Below are 15,270 nucleotides of genomic sequence, written 5' to 3'. Positions count from 1 at the left end.
CAGATGGGGGCTACTGTGGAGAATACCAGCTAGTGCAAAATTATTCAGTAATTAAGGTTTTATAAGGATAATCTTTCATTAAATACAATACGCAAACACGTAATAAAATCACACTAGTATACTCCCTGATATTAGTATATATATATATGTATATACTTTATTTTGTTGGATTAATATATAGCCTAGGTTCTGTTTTCCCCACCATATATAGCTTTAGCTCACACGAAAACCTTTGATTTTCCAAGCCCACAAAGAACCAAAAAAAAAAAAATCATCCTTAATAAGACAAAATGTTGATAGACCACGTCCGACAATGGATCATCAACCGCCCCGAACAAGGTCGGTGATGATCAAGGGTTACGAATACTCAAAAGCTTCACATCGTCAACAACAGGACCGCATAGAGAAGAAAAGTCATCACTTCTCATGGTGTAGAACGTGCTAAGGAACATAATTCGTGTCCTGTTGGAAACAGCCACGAATCTAAGTGCAGCTCGCTTGAATCCACCAGTCCCTTTAGATTCGTACGGGACTTTCAGTGTGGCTTTACCGGCGAATGCCTCGACGACCAAAGAACCTGCACAGGAGTTGTTAGCATCGCCCACCGAGAAGGAAAGCCTGTATGTCTTGCCAACAATGGTTCTTGTTATTTGAGCGATTGCACTCTCTTTTCCGCCAACTAGCTCCACGGCTCTTCGGCCTTGAGGCACAAAGTAATGGGCCGAATCGATGTACTTGACAGCCTTGAGGGATTCGACTACCCAGGCAGGGAGAGGAGAATTATCATCCTCAATGTTGGGTGGGATTAGGACACCCCATGGAGTGTTGGGGAATATATAAGGACCTTCTTCAAAACCACCATTTTTTATTATGTTCTCTGCAACAATACAAAATTGAAATTTTAGTGAAACAATAGCATTCAGTATCATGTGCAATGGGACCAAGGTGTTGGGTAGTTTCTTAAATGAAGTCGTCTGACAGATCAAATCAACTGTGCTTGCCTTCAATTGTAGCTTTGATAGTTAATCCTTTAGAAGTGAAAGTTTGTATTTGATACACTGAACCACTCAATATCTATGTATAAAGTTTTATCAATGTCAAGGTGAAGAAAGGCTTACTGTTGGTGGGTCTGGGAGGATATAAAGCCTTGATAGCTACCGCATCGATGAGTGGTCCACAAGCAGGATCCTCCTCCACTCCAGGATTGTGAATAATCAACATGACCGCATCAGATTGTGATTTGAATGCCCAAGCATAGTTGTCCCAACCGCTGCTGCTATACACTGTCTGGATGGGCATCACACCGGAATCGGGTGCTACCGTCACGTTCAAACGCTCCTCTTGAGCACAAGTACGGGCCGCACTGAAGGTGATGGAGTAATACATCCCTTTCACCACCTTTATCTCCTGCTTGATTGAAGCCTCGTTCCCTAACCTGACTGCATAGGCTCCCTCAGGCACCACCAGCAACATGTCCCCTTGCTTTTGCCCGGACTTTATGTATTCCACAAACCCTTCGTTTACCCATCCTGGTATTGCATAACGCCCCACAACGACCGTGCCCTTCATGTTTGAGGCATTCGGGGCTTGCTCAAAGTTACCATTATCTAACAGCCCTGAATTCAATAATCCAATCAATTGAAACTGAAAATGTCTTCACTAAAATCCAAAGGAGGCAAGAAACAGAAAGCTGTTCGGCAAACTTTGGCATCTTTTCTCTAAAATTAGTAAGCTAAGCTAAAAAGGCTAATAGCTTTCACCGGTTGATTCATGTGGTGATGTGGTCCATCACTGGAATTTATTAAAACCGTCCCAAATATCTGCTCCTATATCCAATTAGATTAATTAAACAAGGCCTTGCTTGCTCAAGTAAATTTTATTGCTATTGATGTCGGTGGCCATCGGTAAAATATCCCTGACAAACTCCTGCAGCTGCTACACTCTACAGCACACTAATTATCAAATATCCAAATGATCCTATCTGTATTATATATTATGTTTGTATTTTGTGTAGTATCTTATCATATTTCATATAGTGTTTTAATTAAACTCTCGTGATTTAATCAAACCAATAAAATAATTAGTTCAATCTTTCAAATCCTAGTAAGCATATTCTTTTATTAAAATTTTGGTTTTAGTTATGACAATAACAATTATAAATCTATTTTTAACTGTGTAACAACTAACCGTACTACTTGCTACGTTTCCTGATACCAACCAAAAATTCATGAAGAGAAAGTAGAGATGTTTATTTATTTTTATTAACTGTGCTTTCAAAATAAACAAAATTACTTTGCTTGAAATTTTAATTCAAAAGTAAAAACTCTTGTGTTTATATATATGTATATTATATATGTAAATTCTTACCGTCTGCCACCGTAACGTTGGTCGCGGAAAGAGCGATATGGTAGGTGGCGCAAAGGAGCACCGACAACAAGACGAGCCCTTGCATTTCTACAAGTCTAGTAGTGTCTAATTTCTATAAAGAGAGAGAGAGAGAGAACAAATAAGGAAACAGATACGATATTACCGTTGAGGGGGAAAGGGTTTATATGCATGCTCAACTACGAAAAATCCCTCAGATTTTGTGAAAAATTACAAAGTTGACATCTGCAAATGTTTCTCGAGGTTCTTAAAGGGAAGGATTCAATTGTATTATTGTAGAATTAAATCAAATTTGCCTATTTTTATAATATTTTTATGCTATTATATGAACCAAAAATATATTTTAATAATTAATTTTTTATATTCAACAAATATTTTTAACTATTTATATTTTTTTAATCATTATCGTGGGAAACAATTACAAAACTTAAAAAGAATTAATTTTTTAGACCATAAAATTGAGATACAATATATTTCATCTTACCAACATATATGTACCTTAATGCATCTATTATAATCTTTTAAATGGCGGAATTGCCCTTTAAGGCTGAGTGGACAATGGTTTCATTATTAAGGTAGCAGAGCATGCAAGACCCCAATACATTAATTAAGATCTCGTGATTGATGCTGAGGATATTTACCTTTTTAACATTTCGATGGTTTATTCCCCCCCACCCCCATAACGTTACATTTAGGACATTTCAATCATCATATAATTTTATATTCGCAAATAGTATTAAAATCTTACAATATAAGATGTTCATTTCATTAAGTTATCCTAAATTATTAGTATAATTTTAAGTTTTAAACTAATTTGCCTTTTATTTTTATTATTTTAATTAATTTAGACTAAATTAAAAAAATTCTTTACATATCATACTTTAAAATTATAATATTATATTTACTCTAATAATTTATTTATTAGTATATTAATTATTATTATAATTATAATTATAGTTGGTGATGCAATCACATTTAATAAATTATTATAATTGTGATTTATAAATTTATTTCTAACACCATATGTATTAACTAGTTTCCATGTGTAACGCTTCAAAAATTTGAATGTTGTTTGTTGAATTTTAATATAATTAAGTCGTTGTATTTGTGGTTAAGTATTCTACTTTTATGTTGGAGTAGGGGTCAAATCTCATTTTTGGGAATTTTATTGTTTTGCTTGATTAGACTATTGTCCTTGAATGTTGGAGTTAAAGTTTATTTATGTATGAATCTATGTTAAGAATGAGCCTGCTGATTCAATAGTTGAACTTTTATGTATCTTCTAGTCTTGTGATTAAGCCCCTATGCATGCAATGAGGAAATAATTTTTACGCCTTTGAGTAAACCATCTTAGTTTTATTTATTTATTTCATTTAGTTTTTTATTTTTTTTTAAATTAATTAGTTAAAGTGACATTCCCTTCTCTTTCTTCAATTTTTTTCTTCCCCATTCTTTTTCTCATTTTCTTCTTTCGTTCAATTTTTGTTATAATATGTTGTCGGTGGTAATTGAGGACTCTAGTTTGTTCGTTACGTCAATCGGAAGGTTTTTGTGTAAGTTCGTTTGTAGTTTCTTATTGTTTTTGCACGTTTTACTTGTTTTTGGTTAAGTCTTGTCAAAATGGTTTTCCACTTGAATTTCTATTTTGATTGTTCAAATTGTTCCCTTGTTAGGCGAAGATATCGAGAGGAGCGATCCTCCATCGATTTAGTTTCGGTTAATTGCCGTTAAAGTGTTGGTAAGCAAATAGTTTTACTCTGGGGTTTTGGGTCAAAGTTTTCGACGTAGTTAGTTTGATTGTTAATTTAGCGTTTGATGTGGTTATTTCTTCTGAATTGGTAAATTGGTTGTTGTTTTTAGGTTTTGGAGTGTTCTTTGTTGCTTTTACATCAAATCTACATTAGGTGTGTGTCAAAAACTCGATTTTTTATGATTTTCAAATGTCGAAAAACATGACTGTCAACATCACATGACCGTGTGTCAGGTTGTGTGGTAAGTCGTGTGAGCCACACGGTTATGTGACAGGCCGTGTGGCAAACCATGTAACTCATTGTTTATGAATTAGAGGCACACGAACTAGGGACACGGGCGTGTGTCCAGGCCGTGTAACTCACTGTTTGTATTTTGGGTCACACGAGCTAGGGACACGAGCGTGTGTCTAGGTCGTGTAACTCATTGTTTTGGATTTAGAGCCACACGGGCCAGGGACACGGGCCTATGTCTAAGTCGTGTGAGGGTTTGTGAGTCACATGGGCATGTGCTTAGCCATGTGCCAAACCGTGTAACTCACTATTTTGAGCCACACAGGCCAGACACCCAGGCTGTGTGAATCTACACGGGCGTATGAGCAAAAATACTGAAATTTTCCCTATGGTTGTAAGCATCGTCCGAATTGAATGTAGGCCTTCTATAGGGTCCTTATGATCTGGATTATATTATATAAATTGATATTTAATATTCTAAGGCTAAATAATTAATTATCTGTACGCATAACTGATGCGATAACTGTTAACTAATAATAATATGTATTATCTGATTATGAATTGAAATTAAATAACTGTATGTACATCCCTGATATCTGATATCTGATATCTGTAATCTACATCTGCATTAGGTGGGAATGGTATAAAAAAGGAAGTGCGGCATTTTAATGATCTGCCGAACTGAGTGGCTAAACCACTATCCGTATCTGATTCTAGCGATTTATCGCATACTGATCTGACTACTTGTCTGTAATCAATCTATAATGTGTCATACCAACACTAATAGGTGTGTAAGGCTAGATGGGTATTTGATACCCTATGTGGTGTGTTGGGATGGTCAGAGATGGTTGGAGATGGTGTGTAGCAGATAGGGGTAGGAAACTGCATCTGAATCTAATATGTTCTGCATTTGTATATGATTTGTTCTGCATTTGTATATGTTCTATTCTGCATCTATATCTAATCTGTTTTGCATCTACATTTGAATTGTTACGTATTACTGAGTATCATCTATTTCTAATTATGTATCTGAATTTGGGCAAATATTGTTCTATCTATATTGCTGTCTTGTCTATATATCGGTTACACACGTTGAGTTATTAGCTCATTCTATTTGTTGACTGCATTGCAGGTAACCTGCAGAATTAAGAGGCTCGGCTTGTCGGGAGCTCGATCATCTCTTTTTCTTAAATATTTTATAATTTGTTTAAATTTGAACTAACATATGTTTTATTTCGGATTACGGTTTGTAAGCTCAGATTTCCACGTTGGCTTGACTGGTTAGGTGTTTTCTAAATGGCGAACTTTAAATTATTTTAAGGTTGGTTTTTCTTAAACGTTTGATGTAGCCTCCAAACTTGATCTTAACGTCTAGGCCGAATATGGGGTATTACACCATGTCACATGTTCCACATAATTTTACATATTTATTTTTTAAAAAATTATTAAATAATATATTTTTATAGTTTTAAAAAATATATCTACTAATTAAATGAAAATTTTTCTAATTTATAAGGCCTATTAATTTCGAAAAATAACTAAAAGAATAAAATAACATTTTAAAAGTTAATGAAAATAAAAAGCGTGAGAAATAATCAGTAGTAAAATATTAACTAATTGGATAAAATAACTTGTCAATTGAAATCAAAATTTCACCCACAAAAAACCATTACTTTAATATTTTATTGCCTTTGACATAATATTTCACAACATAATGGTAAATAAAATTTACAATTATGAAAATATTATTAAAATAAAATAATAGTAAAATATCGAATATCAAATAATAATAAGTAAACATATCAAACAATAACAAAAATTATACATTTTTGGTGTTGGAAACAAAACCTATTAAATAATGCTAAAAACGACTTTTCCAGTAATTCTTTAAATGCTACTTCGAATGAAAATATATTTCTAATGGGTAGTTATATGCTAAAATATTAGTTGTAATTGGTATATAATTGTAACACTAATTAAAAAATAATTAATTTAAAATAATATGTGTAACTTAATATTGGTCTAAAGTCCAATTAAGTGATAATAGTTATTACATTGATAATTAAAATATTATTAATAAAATAATTACTATATTATATTATGTTATTGATTTTATAGACTTAAAAAATAAAAGAAACATAGATAATACAAAATACTAAATACTAAGTCGAGTGGGGATTTGTGTTAAATCGAACCAGTTTGATTAGATGTAATTAATATTTGATATAATTGTAAAATATATTTATTTTCTTTTGAGTTTTGACATATAAATTAAGAATAAATAAATAAATTTATAGTTAGCAAAAGCGAAATGGAATTAGGTCTGCTATCCTAGCAAGATATTGTCTGCCATCTCTAGCAAGAGGTTAGGGTTTCCGCCATTTTGTGTTTGTTTTGCTTTGTGTTTCTTGTTGGTTTTGTTTTCTTGTGAGTCGGCCCCTTTGTTTGATTAAGATCTGCCCCTGCAAAGAATGGAAAACAATATGGATCAACTTTCAATAAATGACAAAGAAGATGAAGTTTTTCAAATACAACCAGATCTACATGGAGAAGGAAAGAGGGAGAGTTTTCAATTAGTGGGCTGTTTCTTGACAGCCAGCACCATCCATTTTCTAGCAATGAAGAGTACTGTGGCAAACTTGTGGCACCCGGTTCGGGGAGTTCAGATCCGAGATCTAGGGGAGAAAAGGTATTTGTTTCAATTTTTTCACATTATGGATTTGGAGAGGGTTCTTAAAGGTTCCCCTTGGACTATTAATAATCGTTTACTGCTTCTTTATAAACTACAATGGGGGGAGGATCCATTACAAGTACCGTTAGTTATGGCACATTTTTGGGTACAGATCCATGATGTTCCTATTGGTCTATTCTCTGAGAATTTGGCAAGACAGATGGGGAATTTTATTGATGTCTTTTTAGAATATGACTGGTCCAATTTAGGGAAGGAAAATAGAAATTTCATGAAGGTTAGAGTTCAACTTGATGTTAGGCGTCCTCTAAAAAGAACGAAACAGATTTTATTTTGTGGGAGACGTTCATATGTTAACTTCAAATATGAATGATTATCACTATTTTTCTTTTATTGTGGAAGATAAGGCCATAGTGATTCTTTTTGTGAAGCAAAGATGTCACTTAGAGTAAAGGTTGCTGAAATGGGATAGGATATATCTATTCGAGCTCAATCCCGAAGAGCCCTAGCCATGAAAAGTATTTAGCTACGTGAAGAGGATGATAGCACAATGGATGGTATTGAAGAAAACCTTGGTAATCTAGGAAACGATCATTGGAGGGTGGGAAATAAAAAGATAGGTGTCCAGAATGTAGATCCAATCCTTGGTGTCAATCTAGAAGGAGGCTCGTCAGGGTTTGACAAAGGGAAAAAAGTCTTTTTATTATATCAGTTCCACTCTACGATGGATCATGATCTAGAAGATACAGCCTTATTAGGAGGAAGGGAAAAAGAGGTCCAGGAGGAAAACGGATGATTCATCAGGAAAAGAAGAGGTCAGCAAGATATTGTCAAGAAACGGGAGATTGGGGGATCAAAATTACTTAGTATCGGCGACTGCCATGAGGTCAGCCGACCGAATGCAATGAAAATCTTAAGTTGGAATGTCCGTGGTTTAGGGAGACCACGGATAGTTCAAAGACTTCGGTATATACTAAAGATCTTTTATCCCCAAGTCGTCTTCTTTATGGAGACAAAACTATGCAGAGATCAAATGGGGAGAGTTAGAAGGAGTTGTGGTTTTGTAAATGGTATTGAGGTGGATGCGGACGGTACTAGAGGAGGATTGTGTTTGGCATGGAGAAATGATATTACCATAGCACTTTAAAGTTTTTCCAAAAGACATATTGATGTGATAGTGCAAGATACTAAAATTAAAGATAGGTGGCGATTTACAGGGTTTTACGGTACCCCATATGCCCACGAAAGAGAAGATTCTTGGTCTACTTTGAAAAATCTTTATCATGATGATGAGATCCCTTGGTTTATGTGTGGGGATTTTAATGAAATTATGTACGAGTTTGAGAAGAAGAGAGGTTTACCTAGAGATGAAAGAAGGATGAAATCATTCCGTAAATCTTTAAAGAAATGTCGACTACATGACATTGGGTTTTTCGGTAGGTGGTTTACATGGGAGAGAGGAAATTTACCAGAGACAAACATCCAAGAACGTCTCGATAGGGGAGTGGCAAACGAGTATTGGATGCTGATGTTCCCCGAGGCAAAAATTAAGCACCTAGTTTAGTCCTTTTCAGATCATTGTCCGCTTTTACTCATCACTAAAAGAGAGGATGATAGGCGGACAGGACATGGTTTTAAATTTGAATCATGGTGGACATTGGAAACTTCTTTTGATGCTGAGGTCAAGCGATTATAGGGGATGGCAGCTGGAAACTTACTGCAGAAGTTGGATTTTTTACAAAAGGGCTTAACAACTTGGGCAGGACAGATAAAAACAAAAAGAAAATGGAGAAAACATTTCTTAACTAAAAAATTAGCAGGACTGGCAGAAGCTGAAAAGGACGATAAGAATCTAGCTGAGTTGATCGATACAAAGATTCAGCTGAACTTTGAAATTGAAAAAGATGAATTTTACTGAGAGCAAAGGGCCCGTTTGAACTGGCTGAAATTCGGGGATAGGAATACAAAATTTTTCCATAGCCAGGCTATACAGAAACGAAAGTGGAATGGGATAGATAAGCTACAAAATGAAAGTGGAGGTGAAACAGAAGATTTACGGGAAATGGAAAATATTGCAATGGATTATTTCCAGAATTTATTTACGGCAGAAAATACCATGGGTAGTGAACACTTACTCTCTGGGATAAAGTGTTGTATTGCAGAGGAAGATAATATGAAGCTTACAGAGCCATATACTAGAGAGGAAGTTCGAGAGGCACTATTTGAAATGAGGTCCACAAAGGCACCAAGGGATGATGGGTTTCCAGCCCTATTCTACCAAAGATGCTGGGATATTGTTGGGAATGATGTTGTTTCCTACTGCTTACACTTATTGAATGGAGATATGGAGGTCAGTTCTATCAATTTAACACATATAGTACTTATTCCGAAAATCATTAACCCATCCAATATAAAACAGTTTCGACCTATTAGCTTATGCAATGTTATCTATAAAATACTGGCAAAAGCTATTGCAAACAGATTTACGGGAGTTATAGATATATGTATTGACGAAGCGCAGAGTGCTTTTGTTCCAGGAAGACTCATTTTGGATAATATTTTTCTAGCATATGAAATTCTTCATTCGCTTAAACAGAAGAGACTGGGGAAAAAGGGCTACATGGCAGTCAAGTTAGACGTGAGTAAGGCCTATGACAGAGTGGAATGGAAGTTTGTTGGGGAGGTTATGAGGAGAATGGGATTTGCTCAAAAATGGACGAATTCCATTATGAAATATATGTCCACTGTTTCATATACTGTTGTGGTGAATAGAATGAATGGAAGGATTTTCTATCCATTTAAGGGACTTCGTCAAGGGGATCCATTGAGCCCATTTTTATTCCTAATTTGTGGAGAGGGTCTATCAAGTGTGATGAGGCTAGCAATAAGAGATGGGATCTTAAAAGGGGTTAAGGTGAGTAGAAATGGCCCACAGGTGTCCCATTTACTTTTTGCAGATGATTGCATTTCGTTTGGTGAAGTAACAGGAAGGGGATGCGGGTAATTAAGGATATCTTACGGGAATACTGAAGAGGATCAGGTCAGTACATGAATTTTGATAAATCAGCTACCTATTTCAATTGAAATACGTTAGAGGAAGATAGACAATTAGTGGTCGACCAGTTGGGAGTTAGAAGTTCAACTGATCTGGAGAGGTATTTAAGTCTACCGAGCCTAGTGGGTAAGAGGAAAAAAGAGTCTTTTCAAGTCTTGAAAGATCTATTCAAACAATGTATTAATCACTGGAGTATCAGATTTTTGTCTCAAGGTGGCAAAGAAGTATTCATTAAGGCTATTTTACAAGCTATTCCTACATACGAGATGTTGTGTTTTTTGTTACCAAAATTGTTTTGTGCTGAAATGGAAAGTATTATAGTCAACTTCTGGTGGCAAAAAGGACATGGTAAAAAGGGAATTCATTGGTGTTCGTGGAAAAATATGTGCTTGCTAAAAGATTATGGTGGCTTGGGTTTTCAAAAATTTTGCCAATTTAATATTTCGTTATTAACCAAGCAGGGTTGGCGCCTGTTTAGTTGTCCAAATTCATTATTAGCCAGAGTTCTTAAAGCCAAATATTTCCCATATTCAAATTTTCTAAATGCGTAGCTGAGGAGATTACCTTCTTTTACTTGGAAGAGCATCTGGGCAGCAAGGGGTCTCCTTCAAGACGGGCTTGGTTGGAGAGTAGGCAGAGGCTCTGAGATCTCTATTTGGAATGATTACTGGATTCCAGGGAGTGACATAGTGGGATGGCAAAATAGAGAAGGAAATGGAGACTTCCAATTAGTCTCGGATTTAATTGATAGCTCAACTAGAACATGGAAAAGGGAGGTAGTGAACAATACCTTTCCTACGGAAATTGCCAGGAAGATCTTACAGATCCCCTTAGCAGAAGCAGAGCATGAAGATTTCCAAGTGTAGAAAGAGGAACCTTCCGGGGTTTTCTCAGTGCGAAGCGTCTATAAACTATTACAATGTTCTAGCATGGATCCTACTAGTTACTTATTACAAACCGAAACTAAAGCTTTCTTTAAAAAACTATGGGACATACAACTACCAACAAAATTACAATACTGGTTTGGCGGATCTACTGGAATTTCATCTCTATAATGGTTAATCTATGTTGCAAGAGGGTGGCTAACAATACCATGTGCCCCCGTTGTGGTGTTGGAGAAGAGCACAGCTATCATGTTTTTCGACAGTGTCCTACAGTCAGAAATATGGTCAAGCCTTAAACTCTCTTGGGGTATACCTATCTGGTGCAAAATACTGATGAATGGCTTATCTGGTTTTTTGCAAGAGGTACCAAGGAACAGTGCAGGATGTTTTGCTGTGCATTGTAGCTCATATGAAGCTCAAGGAATCAGTTTTTCCATAAAAGGAAAGCCATTTTAGTACGAGATTTAGTTGAAAAAAATAAGAACTATTTGGCCGAACTGGAAGGGGTCAGAGATAAAAAACTCACCTATAATTCTGAAAACACCCACAGCCAGACAGAAGAGACATTGAGAACAATGGTATTGTTTGATGCAGCCTTCGATGGGAGAAATCTTCGATCAGCCTCGGGGGTGGTGGTTCGGGACCAGAGGGGGTGTTAAAAGCTTCAAAGACGACCCTCCATGAAAATATCTCATCCCCATTCGTAGCCGAAGCTTATGCAGGGTTAGAGGCCATAACGTTAGCATCAGAAATGGGTTTATATTCAGTACTATTAAAGGGAGACTCGAAAACAGTTATTAAGAAATGAAAATCGCAAAAAGTGGATAAATCTGTTATTGGGGCAATCATTCGAGACATTCAGTTCAAAAGCGACAGGTTTCAAAGTGTTTTATTCTAGTATATTCCTAGATTGGAGAATTTCCAAGCACATAACCTAGCGAAAGGAGCACTAGAGAAAAGGGAAGAATCTTACCTAGCTAGATAAAGGAGGAGTCACAACATTGCAAATCCGGAGGGTAGATGGAGAGAAGAACCAGATTGATCTGCTTTAGAAATGGGGAAATGAGAAGTCATGATAGCTGAAAGTTGAAAAATCTTTGAAAAGCTATCTTGGAAATCGGTGTAGCTATTGACAGAATGAGAGGATCGATGTATTGCTAGCCAGGCTGTCGTTTGATTTGACTGGGTGTATTGAATAGTTTTATTTTCTCCAGATATTTTAGTTCTGCATTAGGTTTCCTGTTTTTGTTTTCTTTTCAAGGACCGGGCTGTTTCCTTTAGTTAAAAGGCAAGGCCTTTCATTCATTTATTTTGTTTCTTGGTTGGTCCTGAGCCCAGACGTTAATTGTTTAGGTGTTGGTGTTATTACTTTATTGAATAAAAGCCCAGTCTCTATTTTCAAAAAAATAAAAATAAATTTATACATTATAGATTATATTACAAATATCTTGATATTATCATATTTAAAATAAAATCATATTTATATATAAAATTATATTTTTTAATTAAAGAACTTTGATTTTTATTAATTTTAATTTAGCCAATTATATTCTATGATTCTATAGATTTATAATATATTGTGATATTTTTTAAGTAGACCTTCCAAAAGATATGATCAAATTAATTAATTTCGCATTAAAATACTATCATATTAATTTATACTACTTTTATCATTATCACATGATATTGCTAATAAATTATTAATATAATGTCAATTTAGTAATATATTTAATAATAAATGGTATTCTTGTCAATTCAAAAGTATTAAAGGAATTAAACTTATTAAATTAAATAAATTTATAACAAAGACAATTTAGTAAAATGTGTTTCTAGGTAATCTTACATTCTGTCACCTAAGCACCCGGAGCTTACATTCCAACTAAATAAACCAAACACAGTAATATAACATATCACCAGTAATATTACATTCTCTTAATCGTATTACGAAACATAATCTTATATTACTTCAATCAAATCCCCCTTAAAATGTTTAACATAAACATCAATAATTAATAAACTACCAATAACCCAAGTTAACTAGGGTATCAATACAATATATAATTATTCAAGTTCATTTCGACTAAAAAATATAACTTTCAATATTTTCAAAATAATGAATTTTTTAACATTTACATAATAGCATGATATATTTACTTTCATGTAATGTCGATTACAATATGTATAAAATAAAAGAAACTTAATATAAGTTTGAAAAAAAAGCTAAGGTTGGACTTGTAATTTTGACTCATATTTTAAAGGGTTTAATTTTTTGCTTAAAATTATTTTTAAGACTTAAATTTTTTGTTCAAACCTTTTCAGATTTCAAATAAATTTTCAGACTTAAACAAATAACTTTAAATATATTTAAGTAATATTTGATAAATTAAAAATTTAGGTGTTACAAATTTAATGTTGAATGTTTATTATTGAATTTAATAAATACTGAACTTGAAATATAAAATTTGCTTGGCCTGTTATTGAAAATTAAGTGTTATAAATATACTGTTTGATAAATGCAAGTGTTAAATTTTGAAAACTTTCATTAGTAAAAGTTAGTTAAATATAAAATTATCATAAAGCTAAAAATAATTTTTAACAATACTTAAATTAATAATAAAAACAATTAATTTAATTTATTTTGGATTTGTTTACAATTTAAAAGATAATAGATAATGCTATATTATGGAATTGTGATATCATGAGTGAAAAAAATTATATAATAAACATAAAAAAGCTGATATAATTACTGCTTATAGCATTGATTGAAATAGTAAAGTTAAATAAATAAAAATTATGATGTTTTGAGTTTGAGTATAATCATGTACAAATATTTTTTTACATTTTATATAAAAAATAAAATTACTTTTAAAATAATATCTTGTTTTATAAAAATAAGAGACTTATTCTGTACTAAATTAAGACTTAGTTAAAGTGTGACACTAAATCAATAAGAATATTAAATATTAATATAGATAAAAGAAATTATCTTTTTCAATAATTTTTTATTGAAAAATCATATTTAAAGAATTATCTTTTGATATTTGTTATCTTAACATGTTTAAAAAACTTAAACGAGTAAAATTAGTTTTTATCGAATTGAATTTTTTTCAATGAAAAAGAAATCAAAACTAATATTCTTTTAACAATTAGACTACAAAGCAAAGCTCATATTCAATTAGAAGATGGAGAGATTATGATAATTGTGAATTTTTTTTAATTCAATAAATGTGATTACAAAATAATTTAAGTTTCATTTTAAAAGAAAAAAGTATTTCCTTTGTGGTGTTATATATATATATATAACGTGCCATTTTGCTTATCAACTTATAAATTTTTTAAAAAGTCATTGTAAATAAAAAAATATATGAAAAGATTAGGTTAATATCTGATGATCGTTTCTCCTCCCTTAAGTGATATAATATTTAAGGTAGTAATTGACATCTAACTATATTTTACTTTTCCGATTTATTTGTAGAAGTTTTTTTTAGGTGGTTAATTTTGTCTCAATCACAAAAAAAATTGCAGCTAATAAAAATAGGATACATGACACATTCTTAATAATAAAAATTAGTAATTTAGAGGCCATTTTTGACAAAAAGAAAAGAATCAATATGAATATTGTTAGGGACTAATTTACTAATAAACCAAACCTTTTTAATTGGATAAGGGGAAGAAAGTGACAAAAAAGGATATCAATTCAATAGAAAAATATGCATGATGTAGTACAAGAAACATATCACGAGGCCGGGTGGAAGAGGCGGGTGGGGACACTGATAATTCAGGGTGGTGGAGGAGTCGGGACCCGCAAAAACAAGGCAAACTATTGAAAATCCCAGCTGACCTAATTAAAAAAAAAAAAAAACCTTTGAAAGGCGTGGCTTGTTTCTGGGCTTTCATGCAAAACAAAACACGTGGCCCAATATCCCTTTAATATGGACAGGAAAATGAGTAGCCTGACATGACCCGAATCGCTTGCAATGGGACCCCTTGTGATCACCTGCATGTGAACCACCGAGCTTATGCATCTTATCCAGGGAACCATTGTCTCTTCTCCTTTCTTTCTCTTCTTTTCCTCTCATCCTTTTTCAACATCAAACAAAACCTTTCTTTTCTTTTTTTTTTAATCTTATGAACTATTATAGCTAATTATTTTTCTAATCAAAGGACCAAAAAATATTTAAGTTAATTGCATCAAACATTTTCAAATTATGACATTTATTTTAAATTAGTCACTAAATTTTAAATCTTTTCAATTACATCCTCTAACTATTGAGA

At 33.3% G+C, this 15,270-nt stretch overlaps 1 protein-coding gene and 1 long non-coding RNA gene across 3 annotated transcripts; both read right to left on the bottom strand.

Annotated features, from left to right (window-relative positions):
• Positions 1–262: 262 nt before the first annotated feature.
• LOC121213750 (uncharacterized) lies at positions 263–2,660 on the bottom strand. Its single transcript, XM_041086768.1, has 3 exons — positions 2,368–2,660; positions 1,119–1,616; positions 263–877 (listed from the first exon to the last, which is right to left on the bottom strand). Exons 1-3 carry the CDS (start codon positions 2,450–2,452, stop codon positions 351–353), a joined length of 1,110 nt encoding a protein of 369 aa, XP_040942702.1. The 5' UTR covers positions 2,453–2,660; the 3' UTR covers positions 263–350.
• Positions 2,661–6,545: 3,885 nt separating this feature from the next.
• LOC121213741 (uncharacterized) lies at positions 6,546–12,219 on the bottom strand. Of its 2 annotated transcripts, XR_005909164.1 has the most exons (5): positions 11,969–12,202; positions 11,522–11,708; positions 10,902–11,410; positions 10,676–10,778; positions 6,546–6,829 (listed from the first exon to the last, which is right to left on the bottom strand). It is a non-coding gene; the product is annotated as an uncharacterized lncRNA (long non-coding RNA). The 2 variants fall into 2 exon arrangements; XR_005909162.1 differs by having other exon boundaries at positions 11,522–12,219.
• Positions 12,220–15,270: the final 3,051 nt, after the last annotated feature.

This window comes from Gossypium hirsutum, chromosome A02 (assembly GCF_007990345.1).
Source record: "Gossypium hirsutum isolate 1008001.06 chromosome A02, Gossypium_hirsutum_v2.1, whole genome shotgun sequence".
NCBI classification, from domain to species: Eukaryota; Viridiplantae; Streptophyta; class Magnoliopsida; order Malvales; family Malvaceae; genus Gossypium; species Gossypium hirsutum.
Note: the sequence above shows the minus strand (reverse complement) of the source record. Positions and strands in the feature narration are given on the sequence as shown.